The following is a 13,199-nucleotide window of genomic DNA, read 5'->3' as shown; positions in this document are numbered from 1 at the left end:
CGCGGTGCTGAAACAAATTTCTTCCTCACATTTTGTTTAATGGTCAAGAGAATGTATTTCTTAACCAGGGTGTTCAGACTCAAATCAGCCTGAATTCTCCAGTCACTGAATCAAAATTTACACCAAATCTGTTTTCGTACTAAGGTCTGCAACTTAAATAATTCCATACATTTTAAAAGATTGCTTTGTAAATATGAGTTGGCTGCCAAGCAAAAATGACGCATTGGCACCAGTTTACTACATCGGGAAGAATGACAACACTGCTCTCTCCCTCCTGTCCCAGTTTATAGGATAAAGGCCCTGAGGCTCTGTGAGGAACTCCTGCAGGTTGTGGCACCAGGCATGGTCAGCCTCATATTATCCAATAAGAAAAAAATCCTGGTGCAGGTTAATGTCTTCCTAAAAGCCTTAAGCTGCATCTTTTAATTATTCCAGTATCCTTGAAAATACAAATGTCTGAGCCATTTAAAGTCGATGTAAAACACAAATTATCAATCTGCCATGAATACATTTTGGAAAGTTATTAATGTCGTATGTATAGGATTCCAAGGCTGTTCGATAGGTGTAAAATACAACCAAGTTGCACATTCATTTAATTCATTGTCATTTTATTTTACCACACAGTTGGTTGAATACAAAGTTGAAATACTTGAATTTTATGAAAAAATGCTCAGCAACACATGGGATCCCTTCATTTCTTCATTTCCATAGACAATTAACATTAATTACAAAAAACAATACAATAAATACGTGCAATAATAATAATAATAATAATAATAATAATAATAATAACCTATTCAACATAGCATTGCAAATCAAAACGAAAATACTGAACCAAAATTTTTATTTAAAATCAAAATGCAGTGCAATGGCTCATTTAGAAGAATATGGGTCATGTGAATAAATAAGAGTAAAAAAGAAAATGAGAAAAATGTCTGATTTCATTGTATTTTCATGATTTTTTTGGAAGTTAAACCATTTTGGCTAGCCCAGCCAGATTTCGTTGGGTGTTAATTCCAAAGTGTGTTTTGGTGTGTGTTTGTGTGTGTGTGTGTGTGTATGTGTGTGTGTGTGTGTGTGTGTGTGTGTGTGTGTGTGTGTGTGTGTGTGTGTGTGTGTGTGTGTGTGTGTGTCTGCGCGCACCCGTGCGTGCAGCAAGAGTGCTGATGAAACATACAGTGTCTTTTTAGGCCTTGTTGCCTCGCTCTGTGGTCTCGTTGGGTTTTGCATAGATGCGAAACGATCTGGAGAACAGATTCTTCCAAAACAACCCAACATTTCTATCGGTTCAGCATTTCCCTCTGCATTTCTTTATATTTCGTCATTTCCAAAAACCACAGCCTCCAAAATCTCGCACGTAAAGGCGAGCAAATGGGATTTGCATTAACTTGTTCATTGATTTATTTCTAATTTCATAGCATTAGAAAATCACCGCCAATGTCATGGTGTAGCTGTAGCCAGTGATGTAGTGGCACATAAATAAATGGGTAAACTTTGACTTTCCGTCATCAAAATGCAAACAACCACCGATACAAACACAAATCACACTTAAAAAACATTGATATTTTGAAATTCCCTTATCATCGTAGGTCTTGAATGATTTGTTCATCAAATTTCCTTTCAGAGATTTATTTCAGCCTAAACAATTGTGTTGCGCAAAACAAGATTGTGTGTTAGGTGGATTACCCTCCACTACATCTCTGACTATAGCAAAACAAAAATTTAAGACGGAATAAATGAAAGAGAAACACTAATGACAACGAGTGAAACATCTCTCCAGAATACCTAAATCCTGGCGGGTGGTGTGCCGTGGATAGATTGTTGATTGCAAGGGGACGCACGATAGGTTTCTCATTTTAATTGTGAAAAAAGGCGTTCAGTTCATCATACACGGGGGGCCGTTCGTGGTGTAAGTGCATGTCGTGGTAAGGCAGGACGTTTTCAGAGTGAATGCCGCTCCGGGCTCCCGAGGAGCCAAACACCAGGTTGGGGGTCCCGGTGGGTCTTGAGCCAGGCAGGCCGGAGTAATGCATAGAGTAGTGGTATCCCTTCTCGTTGTCGGGGGACGCAGAGCCTTGGTGCTTCAAGGAAAAATTGCCATTGATGCACAGGGGCGGGCTGAGGGGCCCCTCATACTCGGGGCTGTTATACTCCGGGGATCCGCTCCCACCGTACAGAGAGTCGTAAGCCGAGCAGTAGCCGTGCGTCCTCAGCGGATGCGAGTTAGAGCCCGGCTGGCAGTGGGGGCTGGAGAGACGCGCACACTGGTAGGGGTAGGAATGCATGGAGAAGGAGCCGGACCCGTACCTCCCCCCATCCTGACACTGCTGCTCGGTTAGGAAGTTACGGGAGTTTAGCTGCAGGCATCCCGCCACCAGGTTTGTCGTGGGCTGGGAGAGTCCCTTGCACAGCGTCTGGACGTAGGACACAACGTCGGGCCTTTTTCCAGAGCGCAATATCTCCGACAGGGCCCAGATATAGTTTTTGGCCAACCGCAGCGTCTCGATTTTGGACAGTTTTTGCGTTTTGGAGTAGCAGGGCACCACTTTACGCAGATTGTCGAGCGCAGAGTTCAGGTCGTGCATGCGGGTCCGCTCCCGTGCGTTGGCCTTTACCCGCCGCATCTTGGAGCGTTCGATCCGGGCCTGTGTCATTTTGCGCTTCTTGGGGCCCCTTTTCTTGGGCCGATCCCCCTCTGTATCGTCTCCGTCGTCCTCTTCCTCCACCCCGTCGTCCTCGTCGTCTTCCCCAGCGTGCTCGGAGTGCGTCCGGCTGTCTCCTCTAAGTTCAGATCCCTCCATGTCGTCCTGGGTGTCCTGGTCCTCATCTTTGATCTTGGCCTCCTCGTCTTCGCTGTCCTCCGCCCAGCCGGAGTATTTCTGCACCTCGGGAAGCAGTGAGGGGTCACTGAAAAGCCTCGTCAACATTGTGGCTCTGGAGAGGAGAGAAAAAGGAAATCTAAAATGAGGCTTCACAAGCACAGGGCATGCTATACGGATGTACAATCAGAAAACGAAGACATTTTTATCATAATGACTTCATAGCAGAAAAACAGTCGTATGAGGTTAAACTCACTGTTGCGCACGTCACAATGCGACTATTGGGCCTCGACTATAGAAGTATTATCGAAGTTCCACTGAAGATATTGCTTTCAAGGTGTAAGGAGTTGTTATGTTATAAAATATGCCTGACTCGTTATTTCTGCCTAATGGACAGATAGTGTGAATTTGGCTGAAATAAAAAAAGAGAGAAATCAGCTCTTAAAGCTTTGCGCTGGGTTACAGCCAGACGGATCCCCATTTAATTCCCTGCTGTCATCCGTGTGCCCTGTCGCGTCCTCTCGCAGCGGGTCCCAGCGGCAGGGGCCACATTACAGGTCCCATGGGGGCCCCCACTTTCACTCCTCCTGACGCCCATATACACTCCTGGCTGCATTCCAGCACTATTCATCCACACCATACACCTCTCCGCAGAGGAGGGAAAAGGGATTTTATTTAATTGATAGGCTGTAGCTCAGTTTAAAGTCACGCTGATTATTAAATTAAGGCTTACAGGCATCCTAACTCAAGCTGTAAAAAGGCTTTGATGGCCTGTAAGCAAGAACCAAAAGGAAAAGTAGTCTACAATTCTGGTTTACAAATAACACACTTTTATTTATGTTATCTCAGCTATAATAATAATAATATAGATAATAATAATAATAATAATAATAATAATAATTAATATTATTATTATTATAATAATATGATGGATTTTCAGGCACAAATTATTTCTAAAACATTTCGAAAAATACCTCGAAATCATTGTAGCTACAACGAACCGCAATTAAACTACTATTAACCTCTTAAATATAAAGCAAACATGCAAATTAATAAATCTAAAATAAAGAATAAATTGATCAGCCTACCACTTGATTAGTAAGTGCAGTCCCATCCCAGAAAAAAGGACTACAGAGAGACAAGGTGCTCTTTGACAGCTTCAATAAACCTCCACTGGCATACTCCCTAACATGTTTCACTTCTCATCTATTATTATAGTGCAGCAGCAGATAGACTTGCAGCATGTTAAGGTAGGCTGTGATGGTTGGTTAATTATCTCGAGGGGGGGCGGGGGGGGTGCCAGGGGCAAAATCTAGTTTTTAAATCTCAGGCTCAGGAGGTTCGCTCAATTAGAAGAAAAAACACAGCAACGTTTAATTAACAGACCATGCAGCTTACACGAAATAGATTTCACACATAATTCAGTATGCACGAGTGCGTGATTTCAAAGAACTTTTTAGTCAACGATAACCCTTTACAGATGGAAATCGCTTGTACCCCTTTAGCCCTCGTTAAATATAAAAATCACAACTCGAGAAACACAATTATCCAATCTCTCCAACCCTGCAATAGCTCCACTGTAACAGCAACGACTGTGGTTTCAACAATGTTAAGTCGAGATAGATTGTTGAAGATAAAACTAGACAAACAGAGATAAATCATGCTGCACACTGCCTGCCACAGTCAATGGCGTTGTCCCACCCTTTCATTTGCTCCAAGACTGAACGTGCAAATCATCGACAAAATCATCAATAAATCTCCCATTAAGCTTGAGGACGTCCTTCGCCGAAGCAACTGGGCTGATATCAAAATCTTCCACAGAGATTCTTATCTTGCATACTCATTGTCTTTTGTTTCTCTGTTTCAAGGTCCAGACGAAGAAATCTCTAAATCAAATTAGTGTCCGATATGATCTATTTACAGCATGTGCGCTGCTGTAAGGGGGTACTCCAATCCTCAGGACTGCTCCTTGTAAATGATCCTGGAGGAGCGAAATCGGGAACGGGAGACGCTTGCCTTTTGACTCAAGCTTGGTATTTGATTTTAGCTCTTATAATCCAGGTAGATTTAGATGTCAAAAGTTGAAGGACACGCAGACGGAGAGCGGGGGAGTGAGGAGGTATTTGTGCAAACGCGCTCATACGGAAATCTAATAAAACGAGAAACATGGAAATGCCTTGTAGAGGTTATCCATTATATTGACATTTGTTGTTAGAATGGATTTCAAAGTATGCCATTACCAGATTTAAACAGACTACATACAGTGGATCGATACCAGAGCAAGTCACAGATATAGAAGGCGACTAGATTTTCCATATGGATTCACGTCAGTAGATTAGCCTTTTACCCTACAAACTGTAAGCGATAAAGATGCTTTAATTCACAAAAATAGACGATTGACATTACATTAGAACTATTTAAAACACAGATGAACACCTTGCATTAATATACATCTGTTCATCTGTTGATTAGATTAATTTCTTCCTCCATTTTGGACGGATCCAGGATCCCCCCCCCCCGCTAGTGTTGTTTATGTTCCAACTTACCTCGGCTCGAGCTCTTCACAGGGGATGGGAGGAAAAAAAACACACGCTTGAGTTTCAGACCATCTTCAGGGATCACACGAGTGAGCGAACCAACGCTCCCTATCAGTGGATAGGTGCAGGTAGCGCGCGGTTTCCCTCCACTGACGCTGATGGGTTGTTTAGAGGTGCTTCTCTCCCAGCGCGCGCACTCGAATAACCGGAGTTTGTGAACGAACGTGCGTCTTGGCGTGTCTGTGTGCATATGTGTGAGTGAGTAAGTGAGCATGTATGCATGTATGTGTGTTTGTATGTGTGTGTGAGTGCGCGTGTGGCAACCGTGAGCTACTGGGGACGGGGTTACATACCAGCTAAGGCTGTGATGCCAGCGCCCATATGGCTGGCACGTCACCGGCAAGAGCCATCACAGGAGAGCCCGGTGATTGACATGCGCCCGCATTCGGAGAGATTTGCCCGCGGGGGAAGAGAGACACACAGAGAGAGGGAGAGAGAACGAGAGAGAGGAGGAGGAGGAGGAGGTAGGAGGTGGTGGTGGAGGAGGAGGAGGGCTCCGCCATCTGTCACCGCGCTAGAGCTCACACAGGCAGAAAAAAGGAGGAAAAACAGAAGAGAGAGGGAGAAAATAAAATGGTGGAACAACAAAACTCATCATTGTTGACCTGTGCTGCTGCTTCAAGGGATGAAGGGTATTTTTTTACTCAAACCTGTGAATTTTCTCATTCACCTGGAAAACTCACTGTGTTTAATGCAGTTTAGAGGAGAGTTACACATATATCCCAGCAGTCACCATAAGGAAGATTATAGTGATATCATAGGAAGTAAATATAAAATTAAGGTCAACATGTATGTTGACTCCAAATAGGAATGTAAAGTGAATACTCCTCAGGGTAGCCCATGAAGTGTCTAAGCCATAATATAGCAGTGTTAAATGCATTAAGTGACAATACAGTAAATAAGCAATAAAACCAAGCCAAATAAATTCAGCTTTAAAATCATATTAAAGCAAACAATTAAGTTATCAGTTTAAGAAGATAATACAATAATACTGTATGGAACCTATTATAAAATTACATCAATTAACCCTTCAGTAAATAAAAGGTGGGTAAACTGGGTTTAGTTGCAGGGTTTACCCTCCATCACATCTCTGGTTCAGAAGCAGGGTGGGGGTAGGGGGATGGGGGTGCATTATAAGTGTGTTAAGGCCCTGGAACAGAAGGCATATTGTTTATTTATTTACCTAATTGGATCAAATTATGCTTCAATGTATTCAGATGAACGACAACCAAAACCAATTGTGATTTGTTCTGACTCTTGTGGGCACAACACCGGGCGCAGATGACCCACTTGCCAAAGCTGCAAATGAGTTATATTAAAAGGTATAATATTACATAGGCTTCTGCTGCATGCAGTGTCTGTCTGTGTGTGTGTGTGTGTGTGTGTGTGTGTGTGTGTGTGTGTGTGTGTGTGGACTGGTGCTCATGTGGTTAAGTGGAAGATCAAATGTTTACTGGTAGCTGTGTCCGAATGTGTGAGGTTTGCCAGAGCTGCTGCTGGTGCTTCCAGCCAGCAATGCCGAGTGAGGGGCGCCTGCAGGGGTGAGCATTAGAGAGAGAGGGAAAGAGACATATAGACACAGTGAGAGGAAGGGAGAGAGAGAGAGTGAGACCCAGGTGTGAAGGCCCACTAGGGATGTATGAAAAATGAGGAGGAAGGGGGGTGTAGCTGTAGATGACAGGGAATTGGTGCTGGTAGGAGCTGGCAGAGGTGCCCAAGATTTAGGAGGAGGCATGTTGGCTCATCAGTGGCGTAGATGCAAGAATTCCTCGCCACCAGCATCCTGGTCCCTTCAGAATGTCTGATTCACTGCATTGTGTCCATCCCAGCTTTGAGATCTCTCTATTTAGCAGACATTAGTGGAGTTAATGTAGGAGAAATGAGCTCGATGACCACCAAGTCCAACTTGGCACAAGGACACCCACTGGACTGAGGGAACAGGGACCTGGAGGCTGAGAAATAGCTGATAGAAGCTCATCATGTCCTTGGGCCTGGATCACCCCTACATCTCCTACGCAGCCACAACTGAGGTAGCATTTTGGGGGTTGTGGGGTCATCCCTGGGGTCACCAGTAGTGTGGCAGCTGTGGCTAGGGAGCCGTGATGCCGCACATTCACTAATGTGTCTCATCCCTTATGGGATGAGGGGATGGTAACCTGGCACTACCCCAAACCATGGTGGGGTGATTGTGTCAGTGTGTGTGTTTGTTTGTGTTTGTGTGTGTGGGGTAAAGGGGCACCGAGCTTCACCAGCAGCCAAATCGGTGCCCTATCCTACCTCAGCTGCACTGAGGAGGGGGGAGATGCAAGGGCTACGGCCATGGGGGGAGGCTGATGCTTCTCAACAAGTCCCCAACAACCTTCAGGTCACCTTGCCAAAATAAATGCTAAATGTCAGCAGTGTAGCTTAAGCCAGCACCGGGCTAGAGGCAACTCCAATCAGGGAGGCTTTGATCTGATATTGAAACGCTGGAGGAGAGCTTGTTTGGAATTATGATATTTTAGAATGACTTTGCATCCTGTTTGAGTCCGGATTAGTCTTAAGTAAGGGCCACCTGCTGTGTTTTTTCATAGGCTAAATGCATGTAATCAAAATGCAAAACTGAAGCCCTTTCCCTTTAAGATATCAAATTCTCCATCACTCTTTTCCCTCTATGGTCAAATGACACCCAATAGCCTTTCAAAGTCATCAAGCCACACCTCCGTACCTTTCTCATCTTCCCCCTCCCTTCCTACTTTCCTCACTGTCAGACATGCGAGGTGATGACCTGCACTTCACTTGTCTTTCTGGAAGAAGTGCAAACTTCTGCTGGCACAAATATGAAATACAGCACACACACACACACACACACACACACACACACACACACACACACACACACACCCTTCCACCCCCACCAGACTCCCGGACCCCATCTGCACTCTCCTCTCTCCAGCCCCCTAATTGCATATGCACAAATGCAAATGCCTATTAATTAATTACTTGACTAATTAGTGCAGTGGTATTTTAGAGCGATAAATCAAGTGGAGATGGGGCCGAGGACGGCAGGGCAGGAGGAGGGCTGCGCGAAGCATCGACAATGAACCCACACCAGAGGGAGTGCTCCTATTGTACAAGTCCTATGTGTGACTGGGAGTGTGCTGGGAAGAGGATGTGCACACTGGAGCTTCTGAAGTGAAGCTCTGTTTAAAAATGCTGAAGAGCCGAAGAGATGACTGAGCGAGGTGAGTACTCTCTGTCTGAAAGAGGAAGTGAGAAAGGTAGAGAGAGAGGAGAAGAAATCTAGGTTGCATATGAGATATGACCTCTGTTCTACCAACTGTGCTGTTTCCTGGCATGTGGCCAAGCTTGGATGCTCATTGCACCTATTTTCACAAAGGAGAAAACATCAGCTACATACTATGAGTGCTCCTACTGATACATATTTATACTGATATTGTAAACCTTGTACAATAGTTCAGTGAGCATAACACTTGGCATCGTTTATGCAGTGATACTGATGTGATAATTGTGGAATCTGTGATTGGGAGGTGAATAATTCTGGCAGCCGTGGTAAGTTGTGTATCTGTCTATGTGTGTGGGTGTCTGTGTGTGTGTGTGTGTGTATGTGCCTGTAGGTGTGCCAGGCCCCTGCCATAAGTATCCATAGAGATCTCCGGATTGAAATATTCATTCTTGTTTGCTCGCCCAGACAGTGTGGTCGTAATTGCAGCATCAGAAAGCTCCACCTCTCCTTCTCGTCTGGCTTGGCTGCAGTGGAGACAAACCTCAACTGGGAGCAAGATGCCTGTGTAAGTATGTGTGTGTGTGTGAATTGTACACCCATCCTCCTTTCTAGGGAGTAAAACTGGGGTTGGTAGATTTGTGCTTGGCTTGCTCTTCCCTCACTTTCAAACTCATTCACAAACACGATGCACAAAGCACATTTTCAAGGAGCGGTTCATGTCATCAGTCTGTCAAATTCATTCATTTAATTTGCCTGCATGTCACATTTTCCATGTATTTCAGCTTGTCTTCATGCCTCATTCACTCTGCTTGTGTTGGAGTTGGGTCGACAATTGATCTCTCTGTCAACATGTCTGTCTGTCTGTCTGTCTGTCTGTCTGTCTGTCTGTCTGTCTGTCTGTCTGTCGGTCTACAGGGTGCGTGTGAAGCTCTGGAGTTTTTCATCAGTTCCCGTGCCAACCCAACCCGTGCCTGGCCAAGCTGAACCATCTTGTGGGATTTTTGGCTTTTAATTATAGTAAGAGAGGATTAATTATGGCAGTAGAAACAAGGGGCCATGCATTATTGATGCTATGAGTGAAGGGCTGGAGGGGGTAGAGGGTGCTAATTAAATCACTGCCCTACTGCCACGTCCTCCTCTGTCTCTGCCTGCACCATGTCTTCCACCTGCTACATCTCCAACACCCCACCCTACTTTACTCCTCACACCCACCCACACATATACACACACATATATTGTCACTCACAAACACTCATACCTCTGTTTTCTTTTGTCATGTCTATCTTTGTTTTTCTGTCTGCTGTTTATTTTTTACCCAGGTCTACCTCACTGAAATCTCCAAAGCTTACAAATGTCTTCCAGTCATTAAACCATCCTTACCTTTTCAGGAATCTCACCTTTTTGGGTCTCAGTTATATATCAGAAGATAGATAACTCTCTCTCTGTCAGCATAGTATGTTTGCATGCTGCTACATCCTTTTGATAGTGATTGGTACATCTCTTCAACATCCCTCAGTAGTGACACGCTCTAAATTTGCTTTCATCCTTAATGAGCACCTCAATTTCAATTTCAACTCCCATTTGGAAAGCTCTTTCCAGTCAACACTGGGTGAGCCTTTCTAAGAGCCAAATATAACAAAAGGCTGCCACCTACTGGAATATATTTATAATTGTCTCCTTTATCATTTCCATACAATCATTGAGCAGGTATAAGCTCAGTGTATTGTCTGTACTTACCAGTGGTGGTATTATTATATTATTACAAATTACAAAAAATTGTAATCTGTAACTAGTAACTAAAGCTGTCAGACAAATGTAGTGCAGTAAAATATACAATACTTGCCTCTGAGATGTAGTGGAGTAGAAAGTAGCATACACTGGAAATACTGAAGTAAAGTACAAGTACCTCAAATATGTACTTAATTACTGTACTTGTACTTAATCACTTGTACTTTCACTTAAAAATCACTGTAACAAATGGCACTTATTTTTGAGTTGACAGCAACTCTGTTTAACATTAAACTGGCCAAAATAATTAGTAAAAAACTGAAATGATACCAAGTAAATTAATTGTTGAAAAGTAATGCATTAAATTTTTTCTTGTGAAGAAGAAAAGCAGAAACTCTATGGTGACAGAATCATTTTCAGTGTGCTTGGCTGCCAAAGAGACCACAGAAGTCTCTTTTATATCTTAAGGATTTGTTACAGTCTCATGTCTGTGATACATTTTGTTGTCTATCTTTGGTGAAAGTGTACAGACAAGAGATCTCACTGAATTTGTTCATGGTAAAATAAGCAATTGTGAACTGTTCATTTTTCAGACCCCCATTGGATCCCAACAAGGTTTTCTGGTGGTTTTAAGACCCCAGCTTGGGAACCACACTTTTACTGTTCAATCTTCCACATTGATGCTAAACTAGTGCACACTATTCTAGATTCTTATCTTCCATCCCTCTTGGTTTATTTTCTTATATCTCTTGTCTCCTTATTCTTGTGATTCGCTCTCTAAATTCTCAGGGATTATCCATTCGCTGTGTTGTCCCAACACATTCCAGATGGCTATTGGTTCCCTGGAATCTGACGTTGCAATGACAAAATGATGAGGAGGTAATCCCCTTTTTGTCCCACAGTTTTTCTGTCATAGTGCTCAGTGCACCATTTTGGGCCAGGTCTTCCTCAGAGGGGACCTAGTAGTTGAAAAAAGCCTCCTTCAATAAGAAAACCTCAAGTCAAAAAGTAAACTTAGTCAAAAAGTATGTAAAACTTTCTAGCACTGAGTCACAAAATTCTTCATTGGCCAAAAATACATGCAAAAAAGAATCAATCAAATGAAAAATTCATTTGTACATCTAAAATAAAAAATAAAAAATCAGGAAGATCGATAAAATGCCTTTGAGACAAAATATGACAAGTTTTAGGAACTCACAAAATTTCTGTAGCTGTGTCTGACCTCTGACCTCTGGATAAGGCAAAGAGAACAAAATAGTCAATAAAATGTCATGATCATTTACATGCCATTCTAAATCGTAATTACACCAACAGGACAGCAGATGGTGCACGTGCATCCTTCATCACCAACACAGTGCAACACAACTGTAGCTGGTACTGAAACTGCCAGGGAGTGCAGCTTCTACTATGACTGTGACTATGAATGCGAGCAGTACTTGTTTATTGTGTGATGGTATGTTATGTAACCGGATGAGGGGGATGAGTGAGGAGTCAAGTTAGGTGTTGACTGACAGGCAGTGCCTCTCTGTGCTTCTCAACAGAATTACCAGGACACCTGCTATGACGGTACAAAGCCTCTCTGTGATCCTGATTAATGGAATATCTCACCTTTTACAGTGATGTTTGTCCCTGAAATCCCCTGTGAAGGTATCAGCTTATTACTGCTGGTGCACCTGGCAGGTAGAGAGTGGACTCTAGTAACGATATTTATTACATTTTTGTCTCCCTCTTTTTTTTCAATACTTGCTTTTTCCTTTTGTTTTTAGCTTAATTTGGAATACATATCCAGAATGCATTTGGTCTTTATAGCAGATCGTGTAGCATCTGTAGGGGGTCTGAAGGGCCTGTGATTTACTTTCATAACAGGGAGGTTTTTGTCAGCTCTTGCTCCACTGTCACATGGTACAAGAGGCCCTGTTTAGGAGCAGATAGAATTACACACTTTTTCCTAATCTGCCGTTGGAGCTGGCTTGGAGTGTCTCCAGTGTGTGTGTGTGTGTGTGTGTGTGTGTGTGTACAGTGCACATGTACAGCATGTCCTTGCTTGCTGCTGGAGTTATTATCATGCTTAGTGTTCAAAGACTGCAAGTGTGATCTATCTTCCGGAGGTTTTTCCTCTGCTTCTGCCAGCACAGTGATTTAATGACACAGTGACGTGCAATAAAAATGGAGGCAGACACATGTGGGCCTACATATAGATGGGTTTAGCCAATGTCTGTAAATACACATAGCAGCATTGAGTAGAGCAAGTGACATATCAGACTTAATTAGAGGTACAAACAAATACAGATACCCCCCAGGGGTATTCTGGCAAGCTGTTGTTACATAACAATATTCAAATAACAGATCAAATGTTAACAAATGAATTAAAGTGCCACAGCATCAAGACATTGGCCATGTAAAGATCAGCTGAGCTACACGCAGAAAATAAAATCTGAGAGAAAAGAGACATTTTTCTTTGAGGTGATTTTCTTTGTTAATCCATTTATGCGTAAATGAGTTCATATACTGAAAAAATGTGGTTTCCAATTAGAGCAATTTGTTCTACTTGTCAGTGTGTCAGCAATGTGGAGTAATTTTCTTAATATGACAGACGGCCCGAGGATTTTACAATGCCTGGCTGCTCTGACACTTCTGTGTTCATAGATTTGAAAGCTTACCTGACAATTTGTCTCTCGTAATCCATACAGCAGAAGGGGGAGGCTGTTCATGTCTGTGGTGCAACATTTTATACTTTTCATTTTTTATTGCTTTGACATAGTGATGTTTGTCAAAGTATTTACCTTCTCCATATTGCAGAAAGGCAAACAGCTTCACATTTTAATCTAA

At 43.0% G+C, this 13,199-nt stretch overlaps 1 protein-coding gene and 1 long non-coding RNA gene across 6 annotated transcripts; one reads left to right on the top strand and one right to left on the bottom strand.

The window, feature by feature from the left end:
- Positions 1-591: 591 nt before the first annotated feature.
- On the bottom strand, positions 592-5,833 carry LOC122868754 (neurogenic differentiation factor 2-like). Of its 5 annotated transcripts, none has more exons than XM_044181027.1 (2): positions 5,710-5,833; positions 592-2,934 (listed from the first exon to the last, which is right to left on the bottom strand). In XM_044181027.1, the coding sequence occupies exon 2, from the start codon at positions 2,925-2,927 to the stop codon at positions 1,857-1,859; it is 1,071 nt and encodes a 356-aa protein (XP_044036962.1). In that variant the 5' UTR covers positions 2,928-2,934; positions 5,710-5,833; the 3' UTR covers positions 592-1,856. The 5 variants fall into 5 exon arrangements, with proteins under 5 accessions (XP_044036962.1, XP_044036960.1, XP_044036959.1 ...); XM_044181025.1 differs by lacking the exon at positions 5,710-5,833 and adding an exon at positions 5,366-5,703; XM_044181024.1 differs by lacking the exon at positions 5,710-5,833 and adding an exon at positions 4,521-4,966.
- Positions 5,834-7,457: 1,624 nt separating this feature from the next.
- Positions 7,458-11,904, top strand: LOC122868758. The gene is made up of 4 exons (XR_006376165.1): positions 7,458-8,640; positions 9,108-9,207; positions 9,558-9,659; positions 11,160-11,904. It is a non-coding gene; the product is annotated as an uncharacterized LOC122868758 (long non-coding RNA).
- Positions 11,905-13,199: the final 1,295 nt, after the last annotated feature.

This window comes from Siniperca chuatsi, linkage group LG21 (genome assembly GCF_020085105.1).
Source record: "Siniperca chuatsi isolate FFG_IHB_CAS linkage group LG21, ASM2008510v1, whole genome shotgun sequence".
Classification (NCBI taxonomy): domain Eukaryota; kingdom Metazoa; phylum Chordata; class Actinopteri; order Centrarchiformes; family Sinipercidae; genus Siniperca; species Siniperca chuatsi.
Note: the sequence above shows the minus strand (reverse complement) of the source record. Positions and strands in the feature narration are given on the sequence as shown.